This window comes from Oncorhynchus nerka, linkage group LG2 (genome assembly GCF_034236695.1).
Source record: "Oncorhynchus nerka isolate Pitt River linkage group LG2, Oner_Uvic_2.0, whole genome shotgun sequence".
In the NCBI taxonomy this organism is placed as follows: domain Eukaryota; kingdom Metazoa; phylum Chordata; class Actinopteri; order Salmoniformes; family Salmonidae; genus Oncorhynchus; species Oncorhynchus nerka.
Window position 1 is genome coordinate 71,263,873 of NC_088397.1, and position 15,616 is coordinate 71,279,488.

General features: G+C 42.1%; 1 protein-coding gene across 2 annotated transcripts in view; it reads left to right on the top strand.

Moving 5' to 3' along the window:
• Positions 1 to 65: 65 nt before the first annotated feature.
• Positions 66 to 15,616, top strand: part of LOC115141506 (engulfment and cell motility protein 2) — a 38,790-nt gene continuing 23,239 nt past the window's right edge. For both annotated transcript variants that reach the window (XM_029680431.2, XM_029680436.2), the window contains exons 1-8: positions 66 to 162; positions 1,543 to 1,613; positions 7,139 to 7,239; positions 7,897 to 7,937; positions 12,299 to 12,371; positions 12,529 to 12,579; positions 12,822 to 12,991; positions 13,470 to 13,569. In XM_029680431.2, coding sequence (XP_029536291.1) covers positions 7,162 to 7,239; positions 7,897 to 7,937; positions 12,299 to 12,371; positions 12,529 to 12,579; positions 12,822 to 12,991; positions 13,470 to 13,569 — 513 coding nt within the window. In that variant the 5' untranslated portion in view covers positions 66 to 162; positions 1,543 to 1,613; positions 7,139 to 7,161. The remainder of the gene's footprint in view (positions 163 to 1,542; positions 1,614 to 7,138; positions 7,240 to 7,896; positions 7,938 to 12,298; positions 12,372 to 12,528; positions 12,580 to 12,821; positions 12,992 to 13,469; positions 13,570 to 15,616) is intronic.

Genomic DNA, 15,616 nt, shown 5'->3' on the forward strand with positions numbered 1-15,616 from the left:
ACATGCACTGAAAATCTAAGTGTATAAAAGACGGGGAGTCTTATGTAGCGCCGTGGACACAAACCTTGTGTCCCGCCTATGAGGCGTGGTGATGTATCATCTTACCACAGATGCTCCATTGGTGGAAGTATTAAACGGCGGCGATCAGGTCCAAGCCATGGGGTAAGTAAATACCGTTACAACGAACGATTTACTATGAATAAATTAACAATTAGGATAAATTATCATTTGGTGGTTAAATTGTAACTTTCGCGCGCCTGCAAACCAATAAGTCCATCGGCAATAGCCTGCTGAAAGATGTTTGCGAAGGAACAAATCTCTCGCTGAAGGAATATCGCGTGAAGGCGCTTTTTCAGTGTAGTGATTCCCTCTTGAGACGAATACGTTCTGTAAATGTAATACATGTTCCAAGTAATTCAATTGCTGGGGATTCCAGTTTGTAAATATGAATGTCCTTAAATTCAACGTTTTCAATTGACTACTGGTAACAATTTAATTTAGGCTCGGTGTTTCGCCCCAAAATTAGTAACGAATTACATGGTTTGCGCGATGCGGCTCATTTGCAGCCCACTGCCTTCGTGGCTAGCTAATTACGAATGGTCACTGTATGTGATATCATGGTTTATAAAATGGGTACTAATATTTCACAATTGTCCATGGTTTCTAAAAATATAGCGTTGACAGCAGGAATGTCTTTTTAAAGCCAGCTCAATCCAATTAATCAAGTTACAGCCAGTCACTATGCATCCTGGCTGCAGCTCAGGCTGTCTTGAGTAACAGTGGTGGTGGAGAGCAGTCAATAACATTGTTACAAATGTATCCAGGTGCCTTGTGACATCTATGAGAGACGGAGACTCTGTCCCCGTCATTCTACAGAAGGTTCAGTATCTGTCCTGCGAGCTGGATACATTTTGTGACACAGTAGCCTATTCGATCAGGTACCTACCTACCTGTCATAATAGAATGTCAAGGTGCCAGGATCATGCATGTGATTGCGTCCTGAAAACAAAGGATGAAAGACTACTGTACTATTGTCACTCGGGCATTGCAGTGGTAGGTAGGTGAGCTATGGGGTCTTTAGGATCAGTTATTTGGAGTCTCACATACCTTTCCTAGATTAGGTAGGTCAGTGGTTGCTAGAGTAACTGAGCTTCGAAGCAGTAGTACTGTCCCTTATTTTCAGCCAGGATGCTGTTGGAAATTCTTATTTTAGCTTGCAGTTTTTCCATTCCCACATCAATATGAAATGCAAGACAATCCCTACCTGGCTATAAAATAATACATAAAAAAAACTCAAACAATATCAGTTGAAAGCGTTCTCCGAGATTGAAAACAATCTGATATGTAACTGAAGCAGCTTTAAATTAAAAGTCTGTATGAAAGCAGGTTGTCAGTATTTGATTTGTTATTAACATCAAGAAAAGACTAAAGGGAACTTCTCAAAGAAGACATTTACAGGAGTGCTCAACATAAACCTCAGAGGGTGAATATTTGACTGTACTACAGTTCCCCTGACGGTTATTTGCCCGTCTGACTTTGCAGGGGAGCTGATGCCATGTTCTGAACTGTGAGACTGCGAGAGCGAGTGAGGTGCCCACTCAACGCTCCAACAGGTGAGGTCCGGTCGCCATATCTCGTTAAGACCCAGGATCAGGGAACAGAAACAATGTACCAATTTAATGGTTTTAAGTGATTAGCAACACAGAGTTGAGATTTGCCTTTTAGCATTAAAAAAGAGCCCTGGCTGAGACTGCTCTTCAAATGTGTGGGGGAAAGTTGTTCTAGGCAGGAACAGCAGTATTTTGTTGTTGTTGTGAATTCATGTTGAACAAGATGGCTGCTGAGACTGCTGAGCCTGAGACTGCATAGTCGTTGTTATAGGGAGAGGGGAAATCCTGCTAAATTAAGAATGGCTCTCTCAGGCTTACTGGGCATCTGTTTTCAATTCTCTCCGTAATTGCCCGGGCATATAGGTCCTGACTTGTACTGACTGTCTGATTTCCCCCCCCCCCCCCCCCCCCAACCTAGACACACACAGTCTCTTTCAACCTCTTAGCAATTTCCTTCATGGACTCTGGTTTCTTAGTGGCGCTTAGTGGGTTTTCACACAATTGTGGTCGGGAGCACTTGGCCCTCTGTCAACTAATGGAATTCACAGTTGATATTCTGTCGGTGTCCTTACTATGCTGGACTTGTGTTTCATGCCATTATTGTTCACCAGGAGAATATTGACTCGGCTTCTAATTCTTTCCCTCATTTCAAATTCAATTATGATCTAGTGGTCTGACTTTTGCTACACTTGATTCAAGAATTTGAAAGACCCTCATTTAACGATTTTTGTAGCGATATTCCGTGACCTGACAAAATGAACACCGTTCTTGCAAGTTCATGGTATCAAAAATCAGTTCACAAAGTGGAGCTGACAGCAACTGTACAGGTCTGGTGCTGCTCTTCAAACTGTCATTATGGAGGTTACAGTCAGTGGCTTTGGGACTGGGAATTGTCCCAAATGACACCTTATTCCCTATATAGTGCACTACTATTTTTTTTTTTTTTTTTTTTTGACCTTTATTTAACTAGGCAAGTCAGTTAAGAACAAATTCTTATTTTCAATGACTGCCTAACCCTCAGGGGCAGAACGACAGATTTGTACCATGTCAGCTCGGGGATTTGAACTTGCAACCTTCCGGTAACTAGTCCAACGCTCTAACCACTAGGCTACCCTGCCGCCACTATTGACCTGAGCCCTATAGGCCCTGGTTAAAAGTAATGCACTACATAGGGAATAGGGTGTGATTTCAGACTGGGAATGAACTTCTCTCATTTATACACCCAGACAATGGCAGCATTGTGGCCCAGTTGATATATCATGGCAGGAGTTCCTGTGTAGCAAGGTTAAAGGTAGACTCAGCGATATTACATAGATGCAGAAAGTAAATAGGATAGTGGGTTGATTTCCGCAGAAACTAAAACCGTTCTACTGCGAGGCTCAACTCTTCCGCTGTTTTGGTGCCCATGCACATATGCAGGTACTGTATGTGACTGTTAGAGCCAAATCTTGCATCTCGCTCATCTCAATATCTGCGCTGCTGCTTGTGGCAACGTCATTTCGCTGAGTCTACCTTTTAATTGATCCATTACATGTAGAGCCGGGACGACACCAGTATCACCATACTCGTTAGTATCGTGTCAAGGAAACAAAACACAAGGCGGATTTAACTTCTCTAGGAAAACAACCCTAGTGTTGGAAACTAACATCATGTTGTCATCCAGAGTCACATGTATTATCCAAGCTATAGCACACAATATTTGACATAGGCCTACAGCTGATTTTTAAAGGACCAAAGAGTTTGGTCTACATGGTGTTTTCATTTTTGCCATTGAAAAAAATGGTGATACTGGTATCATCCTGGCCCTAATTACGTGTGCCATGTGTCTATTTTTATGTTGATGTTTGCCTCAAATGCAGTGACAGCATGGAAAGAAAAAGATGTTAGTTGAAATAAAAACATATTAAATGACTTTTAAGGAATTAAACCCTCAAACAATCCCCAACACTGTTGATGTGTTCATGTAAAACTGTTTGTGTAATTCTATGCAGCAGTGGAGCATAGACTACTAGCATAAGCTTTTTGTGTAGTAGAGTCAGTCTCTGAAAGTACACTGTTGATGAGCTATCCTGCCCCGGCCAGTCTTGTACTCAATTCTTAGTATTTCTCTGCAGTTTTTTCACAGCCTGTTTAGGAGTGGCTTTGTTGCACAATGCCCCATTATTCACTCAAAGGCAAGTCTCATTCCTGATTGTGGTTTGACTTGTTCTCATTTTGCAAAATTCTCCTATCCCCTTGAGTTGCTTAACTTGGAGAGACTCATGTATGGATATTATTGCCAGATATGAGAGCAGAAGTAATACTTTATTCAAAGGCAATATAGAATTGGACCCAGCTTGTTATTAGAGGTGTTACGAATGGGATTCCATTTTCCTCAAAGTTAACAAGTGTTGCACAGACCACTTCAGTTGATCATTAGGCAACTACTGCAGAATAATAATCACAGATTATGATTTCTGAATTGAACTGCATTTGCAGTTCAGGATTTTTTCAGTAGGATCAATCGATAATAAAACTGGTGCTTGAATTTATTAGTTCACAGAACCTGTAATTACCCTGAGATTGTATCTGCTTTGAAAATATCCCTCTTGAAAACTGTCTAGAAAACAGCAAGAGAACCAAGCCAAACAAACAGGGACACTTTTAACCACGGCCATGACAACCCACCAACAGGCTTCCCAGCCAGAGTGGGGCCCCCGGAGATGGAGGGAATTCTGGGAGAAGGATTGTTCACTGATGTCTTTGGATGCCTTCCAGTCATTGTGCATTTGGCAAAAGACAGTGTACAGACATTTCCCCAAACAAAACAGTTTTTAGAACCTCCTTCTCTCCTCCCACCGCCCAACACTCAACAAAAAGTGTTGGTTCGGAGAGTGCAGACATCTGTACCGTGCAGTGAAAAGCCCTGCTTGATTATGCGTTGTGTGGTTCCCCAGTAAAATGGAACTGATTTCTACTCCTTTGATGCGCACTTATCTGTCATCGCACTGCCTGACGACAGCCAAGCGCAGAGCAAAGATTCCCTGTGGATTTAGAATAGGGAGGCTAGCAGGGATAAACCTGAGCTCTGTGGTGCTGTTGTATCTGCAGTATATTTCGGGGCTGTTGTATCTGCAGTAGATCAGGGTGCTGTTGTATCTGCATTAGATTGGAGAGCTGTGGTGCTGTTGCATCTGCAGTATATTTTGGGGCTGTTGTATCTGCAGTAGATCAGGGTGCTGTTGTATCTGCAGTAGATTGGAGAGCTGTGGTGCTGTTGCATCTGCAGTATATTTCGGAGCTGTTGTATCTGCAGTAGATCAGGGTGCTGTTGTATCTGCAGTAGATCAGGGTGCTGTTGTATCTGCAGTAGATCGGAGAGCTGTGGTGCTGTTGCATCTGCAGTATATTTCGGGGCTGTTGTATCTGCAGTAGATCAGGGTCCTGTTGTATCTGCAGTAGATTGGAGAGCTGTGGTGCTGTTGCATCTGCAGTAGATCAGGGTGCTGTTGCATCTGCAGTATATTTCTTGGCTGTTGTATCTGCAGTAGATCAGGGTGCTGTTGCATCTGCAGTATATTTCGGGGCTGTTGTATCTGCAGTAGATCAGGGTGCTGTTGTATCTGCAGTAGATTGGAGAGCTGTGGTGCTGTTGCATCTGCAGTAGATTGGAGAGCTGTGGTGCTGTTGCATCTGCAGTAGATCGGGGAGCTGTGGTGCTGTTGCATCTGCAGTAGATCGGGGAGCTGTGGTGCTGTTGTATCTGCAGTAGATTAGAGAGCTGTGGTTCTGTTGTATCTGCAGTAGATCGGGGAGCTGTGGTAAACCAACCCAGCCCACTTACAGGTGCTAGGACTCCTGAGTGGGAGGACTGAGCCTGCCAGAGATATGGATATGTGAAACCTGCTGTTTATAACTACCCCAGATACCGTGCGTGTATGTGTGTGCCTGCATGCAAATCTTGTGTACAGAAATGTGCAGAAATAATCTTGAAAGGTTCTGTAGGCGTCTGAATACAATGTTGATGAATGAAAACGTTTCTGTCGGCAACAACAGAGAATTTGACCGTATAGTGGAGTAAACACAGACCGACAAAACATTGTGTATTTAAACAGCAAGACATTGTTTTTCTTTGTCAAATGGTCATCTGGTTTTAGTGCTAGACTATTTCTGTCAGGGACACAGCTGAAGTTAAGTTCAGGTTACATATGCATAATATCAGCCTGTTTTCCACTTGGTGGTCCAGGGCTTTGATGTTAAACCCCTGGCCACTGATATTTAGAGGATGTCCACATAAAAGCCCTTGTCTCCTCGTTGATGGCCCAGACCACCATACATCAGGCTGTTAAAAAGGCTCTTAGTTAAAGGCAAACAAAGTGTGTAGCTACTAGCTACTTCAGGTATTACATCTGAGGATTTAATTACACTGATAGATGCTACGACAAGCCACTACAGCCGTAAAAGCAGTCCTGGTCCCATCTTTCTACCCTAGCTCACTCTCATTAAAGTTTTGTATTGTCATGTGGGGAAGGACAAACTGGACTGTAATGAAATCAAATTGAATGGATGCTGTTTGGCAATGAAGAGAAGGGTATTCGTCTGACCTTGTGCCACTAGTAAGGAACCATTTTGATACCATGAACTGGTGTTTTAAGCCACATTTGCGCCAACAGAATGAGTGATTTAACTATGAAGTTTAAAAATGGCTGTGAAACGTTAATGCCAACATAATGTGGTCATGTTGAAATATCTAATAATGTAACATGGTGGCGGAAGTGGGATCATATCTAATAATGTAACATGGTGGCGGAAGTGGGATCATATCTAATAATGTAACATGGTAGCGGAAGTGGGATCACATCTAATAATGTAACACGGTGGCGGAAGTGGGATCACATCTAATAATGTAACACGGTGGCGGAAGTGGGATCATATCTAATAATGTAACACGGTAGCGGAAGTGGGATCATATCTAATAATGTAACATGGTAGCGGAAGTGGGATCACATCTAATAATGTAACACGGTGGCGGAAGTGGGATCATATCTAATAATGTAACACGGTGGCGGAAGTGGGATCATATCTAATAATGTAACATGGTAGCGGAAGTGGGATCACATCTAATAATGTAACACGGTGGCGGAAGTGGGATCACATCTAATAATGTAACACGGTGGCGGAAGTGGGATCATATCTAATAATGTAACACGGTAGCGGAAGTGGGATCACATCTAATAATGTAACACGGTGGCGGAAGTGGGATCATATCTAATAATGTAACACGGTGGCGGAAGTGGGATCATATCTAATAATGTAACATGGTAGCGGAAGTGGGATCATATCTAATAATGTAACATGGTGGCGGAAGTGGGATCATATCTAATAATGTAACATGGTGGCGGAAGTGGGATCATATCTAATAATGTAACATGGTGGCGGAAGTGGGATCATATCTAATAATGTAACATGGTGGCGGAAGTGGGATCATATCTAATGATGTAACAGTAATAAGGTGCTGTTTCTTCTTCTCTGTGATGTCTGTCCTCTAGTGGTGTGTGAGAAGACAGCAGCCATGCCACCCCCCTCTGACATCGTCAAGGTGGCCATCGAGTGGCCCGGTGCCAACGCCCAGCTCATGGAGATTGACCAGGTCAGTGTCCAGTCTAAAAACACCACTCGACGACAAGACATAACAACATGAACATCAGCTGTGCACAATAGATCGCCTGCTGGGTATCGACGAACGTTGGCGATTCAACATGTAGAATCCTAGAGAAATTAACAGAAAATGACAGCCTCTGTGGTCAGAGGCCATAGGGCAGCCAGGCACTGTGCAGTGCTGATGTTTCTGTTGGTCTGTTTTGTCTTTAACAGCATCAATCCTCCACTCTGTCTTCTCAACCAAACTTTTTATAGAAGTCTGTTTATAGAAGTCTGCCAGATACTTCAAATACAAGAGACTCCACATTAAATAATTGAAGGGAAACGAAAGCTACAGTATGTTTTTTTCTTCTGCTCAGACAAGTATAAACTACATCACTGAGATTTTGTTGGTGAGTCTAGCTCTAGCACATATCTTATTTCTCTGTATTTTGCTGGCAACACAATACAGTGGATTTGAACAGCGCCTACCCACCAACAAATCCATCAACATTTATTTTCCTCTGAAAGCCAAGCAAAGCAAGGAGTGAGAACCATTGTTAAACTTATAAAAGGGTATTTTCTGACCAATCAGCAACTTTCCTGTGATTCCAGTGGCAGTCCAGAGTTTGACAGTTTTTCTTTTTGTCTGTTGTCTGTTTTGCAGAAGAAGCCCCTGTCGTCTATCATACGGGAGGTGTGTGATGGGTAAGCACCAGCTCCACACCCAGCTGTTTCTGCTTTTGCTGGAGCTAATGGCGTAACAATGTTGTGTGTGTGTGTGTGTGTGTGTGTGTGTGTGATATGAACACACACCCTGCGCTCACTTGCGTAAGACTAGTGGTAGCTAGATGGACTCAGCGGGAGCCGCATGTATAGCAGGTCCATAATAAGAACACGCAGAGAAATGTTAGTATGAGCCATTACACATGGACTGGATCACACATGTTCTTCATTACAATGCCAGATTTCTTATTATATCATTAAAGTGGAACTGACAGCATTTTATTTATTTAAAATCTGTTCATATCATTCATATCCCCAGGAAGAATATGACACATTTTTGTCACACTTAGATAGCGAGCACTTAGATATGGTCATTTTCATATCATAAATTCATAAAATGTTTGGGAATGACATATAGTAAGGCATTTGTGAAAATGTTATAGCTACATAGAGTGGGAAAGTGGCGGTGTGTTTGGACAATTAATACACTGTAGTCATTTAACCTAATAAAAACATCTGTCCTGTCCAGAGGACCAGAGTCTACACAGACCGTGTGACATAGTCAATCAGAGCTACAGTAGGCCTATATGCAAATAAACCATTTTCCAGATGGTCTGCCATCATTCACATTGAACTGGATTGTGTGTTTACAGGCAGTAGCAACAGCGTGACTTTAGATCATTAGAAAGCATTCGCCAAAAGCCACAAAATACACCTGAAATGGATTTCTGCAAATATGTAAATACCACGGGAGTCCTCTTACATTTGGGAACTTGACAAACCTGTTGATCAAACAACCAAGAAAAGGTAGGCTATCTCTCCCTCAGTTGCCTATGCACATCAGCAAGATCAACGACTAATGCTAAACTAAAATCTAACGAGGGAACATTAGATAAACCCTCTCAAACGTTTTCAGCTAGTTGGCCGATAAACGATGGGGAATAGTATTCTGCTCGTCTTTCTGCAGTTTGCCTGCCAATGCATGCTTGTTCCAACCCATGTTTTGACAACTGAATGGGAACTTGCCTGTCCGCCCATTTGATTGACAACTAAGAGATACAGTATGCTATCCACAGCTAGCTAGAAAAGCAATTCACATTTCTTGCTAGCTAACCAAATGACATCTGCAGCATTTCTAGCCATAGCCAACGAAAAACAATTCCTTCAGAAAGTATTCATGCCCCTTGACTTATTCCACATGTCGTTGTTACAGCCTGAATCCATCTACACACAATACCCTATAATGACCAAGTGAAAACATGTTTAAAGAAAATGTTTTCAAAGTTATTGAAAAGGAAATACAGAAATGTCTAAGTATTCACACCCCTGAGTCAATACATGTTAGAATCACCTTTGGCAGCAATTACAGCTTTGAGTCTTTGTGGATAAGTCTCTATAAGCTTTGCATACCTGGATTGTACAATATTTGCACACTTAAAATAATTCTTCAAGCTCTGTGAAGTTGGTTGTTGATCATCGCTAGACAGCTATTTTCAAGTCTTTGGTTGAATCTGTTTGAAATTCACTGCTCGACTGAGGGACCTTACAATTATCTGTATGTGTGGGGTACAGAGATGAGGCAGTCATTCAGAAATCATGTTAAACACTATTGCACACAGAGTGAGTCCGTGCCACTTATTGTGACTTTTTAAACAAATGTATACTCCTGAACTTATTTAGGCTTGCCACAACAAAGGGGTTGAATACTTTTCATTTTTAATTAATTTGTAAAATTGTCTAAAAACATAATTCCACTTTGGCTTTATGGGGTATTGTGTGTAAGCCAGTGATACATAATCTCTATTTTAAATTCAGGCTGTAACACAACAAAATGTCAACGGGTGTGAATACTTTCACATGGCACTGGATATACAGTACTAGTCAAAAGTTTGGACACACCCACTCATTCCAGGATTTTCCTTTTATTTGTAATATTTCTACATTGTAGAATAATAGTGAAGACATGAAACCTATGGAATCATGTAGTAACAAAGTGTTAAACAAATAAAACCATTTTTTAATGTTTTAGATTCTTCAAAGTAGCCACTCTGCCTTGATAACAGCTTTGCACACTCTTGGCTTTTTCTCAACCAGCTTCACCTAGAATGCTTTTCCAACAGTCTTGAAGGAGTTCCCACATATGCTGAGCACTTGTTGGCTGCTTTTCCTTCACTCTGCGGTCCAACTCATCCCAATCCATCTCAATGGAGTTAAGGTTGGATGATTGTGGAGGCCAGGTCATCTGATGCAGCACTCCATCACTCTCCTCCTTGGTCAAAAAGCCCTTACACAGCCTGTATGTGTGTTGGGTCATTGTCCTGTTGAAAACCAAATGATAGTCCCACTAAGCGCAAACCAGGCGGGATGGCGTATCGCTTCAGAATGCTGTGGTAGCCATGCTGGTTAAGTGTGCCTTGAATTCTAAATTAATCACTGACATTGTCTCCAATCACTGACAATCACTGACATTGGCCCACACAAGTTTCTTCTTATGGGTGTCCTCCAGTAGTGGTTTCATTGCAGCAATTCAATCATGAAGGCCCGATTCACTCAGTCTCCTCTGAACAGTTGATGTTGAGGTGTCTGTTACTTGAACTCTGTGAAGCATTTATCTGGGCTGCAATTTCTGAGACTGGTAACTCTAATGAACTTATCCCCTGCAGCAGAGTTAACTCTGGGTCTTCCTTTCCTGTGGCGGTCCTCATGAGAGCCAGTTTCATCATGGCGCTTGATGATTTTTGCGACTGCTCTTGAAGAAACTTTCAAAGTCCTTGACATTTTCCGCATTGACTGACCTTCATGTCTTAAAGTAATGATGGACTGTCGTTTCTCTTTGCTTATTTGAGCTGTTCTTGCCATAATATGGACTTGGTATTTTACCAAATAGGGCTATCTTCTGTAAACCACCCCTAACTTGTCACAATACAACTGATTGGCTGAAACGCATTAAGAAGGAAATAAATTCCACAAATGAACTTTTAAGGCACACCTGTTAATTGAAATGCATTCCAGGTGACTACCTCATGAAGCTGGTTGAGAGAATGCTAAGAGTGTGAAAAGCTGTCATCAAGGCAACGTGTGGCTACTTTGAAGAATATGTTTTGGTTACTACATGATTCCATATGTGTTATTACATAGTTTAGATGTCTTCACTATTATTCTACAAAGTAGAAAATAGTCTAAAGTAAAACCCTTGAATGAGTAGGTGTGTCAACTTTGACTGGTACTGTATATTATCCTGTGTAGAAATGGAACAGTTTGGAGTAACTAACTACCTATTGGCATACTGCTGAAGGTTCTGCACACAATAACAAATCCCATTTTGAATGCCTTCTACAGTCTTGCTCCATCATACCAATTGATTCTAGTGATGCTATACTGATTCACTATGCTACGTTATCGTACAAGTTCAGAATTATTTTGCATTAGATGCAGATATTTATTCAATAAAATACCAGACAGTTCAGCGTAATCCCTAGATACACATAAATGCTCTGGTACTCCACCCTTTCAGAGCTTACTCATATACCACTGCCAATAAACAGACACAACCTTTAGCCAATACTCAGGCTTCACTCACTAAGTCCAAGGTATGCCACACAAGAATATGTCCCAAATGGCACCCTATTCCCTAAATATCTATGGAATTGGGTGCCATTTGGGATGCATCCAAGGTGACATTAATCTGCTTCTAGGCCAGACCCAGTCTAAGTAAGTGGAACCGTGTGCTTAGGGGTTAAATTTGTTTTGCTCTGTTGATATCTGGCTAATGGAGTTAGGGTTATATTCATCCATTTCATAAACATTTTGATTTCTTTCCCTCTTTCTCCCTATTTGTCTGAATGTTCATTTATCGCTTTCTCTTTCTGACTCGTTCTCCCCGAGTGCCTCCTCTCATTGTCTTTCCATTTCCTTTGTCTTCTAATCTACCTTGTCTGCCCATCATGAATACTGAGACTTTTGCTAACTCCCTACTTCTCCTTTCTCGCTCTCTCTTCTCTGCTTCCTCCCTCTCACATCTGAATGCATTAGATTTTTTTCTAACACTTAACGCCCACTGAATATCTCCTTGTACAATGTTCTCCATCTGATCTTCTGGCAAATAGAAATGCTGGAGCCTCCAATAATCACTTTTGTTAACCTTATGCACATGGTATGTATTTTCTGTAGGGTGGAAAAACAAACGCACGTCATTATAGTAATAGGTCTTATTGAGAAATGTATGGGTTTAGCTTCTGTCTGCCTCATGTTTAGGGAGGTCAGTGCGTTCTGGTATTAAGTGGAAAATTGGTGAATTCGGTCACCTACTTTTCAATAGATGTTGTGCGTGTGTGTGTCCACAGCTGGTCTCTGTCTGGCTCGGAACAGTTTGCCCTGCGTTATGCTGACGGTCCTCAGCTCTACATTACTGAGCAGGTGAGCCTCAGCGCCATGGCAGAATAAAGTGCTGTTTACAATTCTTCACAATACACTACATGGTTCCTTAGTATGTTACTATTTCTATGTGATATTACCAATGACTCTAGAGAAGTGCTGTGGTAGGAGCAATGTTCACCATTTTCTTTCTTTCCAGAGCCGTAGTGAAATCAAGAATGGAACCATCCTTCGATTAGCCATATCTCCTGTGAGACACTCTCTTCTTGTATATGGAGTTATTTAATCCCCCCCCAAATAAATTAGATTTGATTAATTCTATATAATGACGGCTTTACAGTTCACAATAATGGTTGCTGCATTAGATAAACCCTATTGCTACGTTATAGATTTCTCAGCAACGGTTGCTGCCTGCATATATCAAGCTAATGTAGTCAGAGGTAAACCGGGTAAAAACATTAAATATAACGGCATACCTGACCCCCCCAATAGGCCCGTGCAGCGCGGCAGCTCCTGGACAGGATCCAGTCCCACGGCATAGACGCCCGCCTGGAGGCCCTGAAGGAGCTGGCCAAGCTGTCAGCTGACCCCACCTTCGCCACTGAGTTCATCAGCATGGAGGGCATTGGAACCCTGGCGCGCCTGGTGGAGAGTGGCACCCAGTGAGTCTCATACAGACAGACAATCTATGGGTCTGTTGTCTAAAGCGGGGGTTTCAAACTGGCGTCGCTCAGGCCAGAGTCAGCCTCCAGGGCAGATTTAGATTGAGACCCCTGGTCTAAAGGTACTTCTACTGGCTACTAGAAATATACCTAGTCAGTTGTACAACTGAATGCATTCAACTGAAATGTGACTTCCGCATTTAACCCAAACCCTGAGAATCAGAGAGGTGTGGTGGGCTGCCATAATCGACATCCACGTCTTCGGAGCCTCTCTGGAGATGGTTACTGTGGGTTAACACTTATTGGCCCATACTGATAGCATGCTGTTTGTGGCTGTAGTTGGTGGTGGCGCATAGGAAGAGTTGACGTAGGACTTTGTTGGTGAATATGGCCCTATTTAAAAATAAAAAAAACATGTTTTTTTACTCAGTGTGTATATAGAGTGTTGTCCTCTGACTCTAGTCTGCTCTCTCCTCAGCTTTGGGGAGATGCTGGCCTTCACTCTCACAGCCTTCCTGGAGCTGATGGACCATGGCATTGTGTCCTGGGACCTTATCTCTCTGTCCTTCATCAAACAGGTTAGAACTCGCCTCCTTACTTCCACAAAACACAACACTCTTTGTAAAACTTGGCATATAAGGAAGCCCAGATGTTAGATTCCTACACTGTCTGCAATGGAAAAAATGTGTAATGTATTTCTTGAATAGTTTGATGAAACTTATATGTGGAACTTTCTTCTGTAGATTAGTTTCAGTAGTTTGAGGCCTATCTCAAAGTCCTCCCCTTATTTATTTTTTCTCTCTTTTCTTGAATTACTTGACATTCAACCCCTCATTGGCTGCCAGAACTGAGTTGGTTGCTGTTACCTAGCAACCCCCCCATGTTATTTGGAGCTCTTTCAGCTGTATCTTCTGTGAATGGTTTTCTCCCTGATGAAGTCCTATGATGTGTTGCACAACAACAAGCACTGTACAAGGGTTAGGGTTATTATGTATGGATAGTTTTTTTGCCAACTGTATGTCATTTGACAGACATGTTTCAAATCAAAATGTATTAGTCACATGTGCCGAATACAACTGGTGTAGACCTTACAGTGAAATGCTTACTTACGAGCCCCTAACCGACAGTGCAGTTTAAAAACTATGGATAAGAATAAGAGATCAAAGTAACAAGTAATTAAAGGGGAGCAGTAAAAAATATATATATATACAGTGGGGCAAAAAAGTATTTAGTCAGCCACCAATTGTGCAAGTTCTCCCACTTAAAAAGATGAGGCCTATAATTTTCATCATAGGTATACTTCAACTACGACAGACAAAATGAGGGAAAAAATCCAGAAAATCACATTGTATGATTTTTAATGAATTTATTTGCAAATTATGGTGGAAAATAAGTATTTGGTCACCTACAAACAAGCAAGATTTCTGGCTCTAACAGACCTGTAACTTCTTCTTTAAGAGGCTCCTCTGTCCTCCTGTATTAATGGCACCTGTTTGAACTTGTTATCAGTATAAAAGACACCTGTCCACAACCTCAAACAGTCACACTCCAAACTCCACTATGACCAAAGAGCTGTCAAAGGACACCAGAAACAAAATTGTAGACCTGCACCAGGCTGGGAAGGCTGAATCTGCAATAGGTAAGCAGCTTGGTTTGAAGAAATCAACTGTGGGGGAGCAATTATTAGGAAATGGAAGACATACAAGACCACTGATAATCTCCCTCGATCTGGGGCTCCACGCAAGATCTCACCCCGTGGGGTCAAAATGAACACAAGAACGGTGAGAAAAAATCCCAGAACCACACCTAGGGAATGACCTGCAGAGAGCTGGGACCAAAGTAACAAAGCCTACCATCAGTAACACACTACGCCGCCAGGGACTCAAATCCTGCAGTGCCAGACATGTACCCCTGCTTAAGCCAGTACATGTCCAGGCCCGACTGAAGTTAGCTAGAGAGCATTTGGATGATCCAGAAGAAGATTGGGAGAATGTCATATGGTCAGATGAAACCAAAATAGAACTTTTTGGTAAAAACTCAACTTGTCGTGTTTGGAGGACAAAGAATGCTGAGTTGCATCCAAAGAACACCATACCTACTGTGAAGCATGGGGGTGGAAACATCATGCTTTGGGGCTGTTTTTCTGCAAAGGGACCAGGACGACTGATCCGTGTAAAGGAAAGAATGAATGGGGCCATGTATCGTGAGATTTTGAGTGAAAACCTCCTTCCATCAGCAAGGGCATTGAAGATGAAACGTGGCTGGGTCTTTCAGCATGACAATGATCCCAAACACACCGCCCGGGCAACGAAGGAGTGGCTTCGTAAGAAGCATTTCAAGGTCCTGGAGTGGCCTAGCCAGTCTCCAGATCTCAACCCCATAGAAAATCTTTGGAGGGAGTTGAAAGTGCGTGTTGTCCAGCAACAGCCCCAAAACATCACTGCTCTAGAGGAGATCTGCATGGAGGAATGGGCCAAAATACCAGCAACAGTGTGTGAAAACCTTGTGAAGACTTACAGAAAACGTTTGACCTCTGTCATTGCCAACAAAGGGTATATAACAAAGTATTGAGAAACTTTTGTTATTGACCAAATACTTATTTTCCACCATATTTTGCAAATAAAT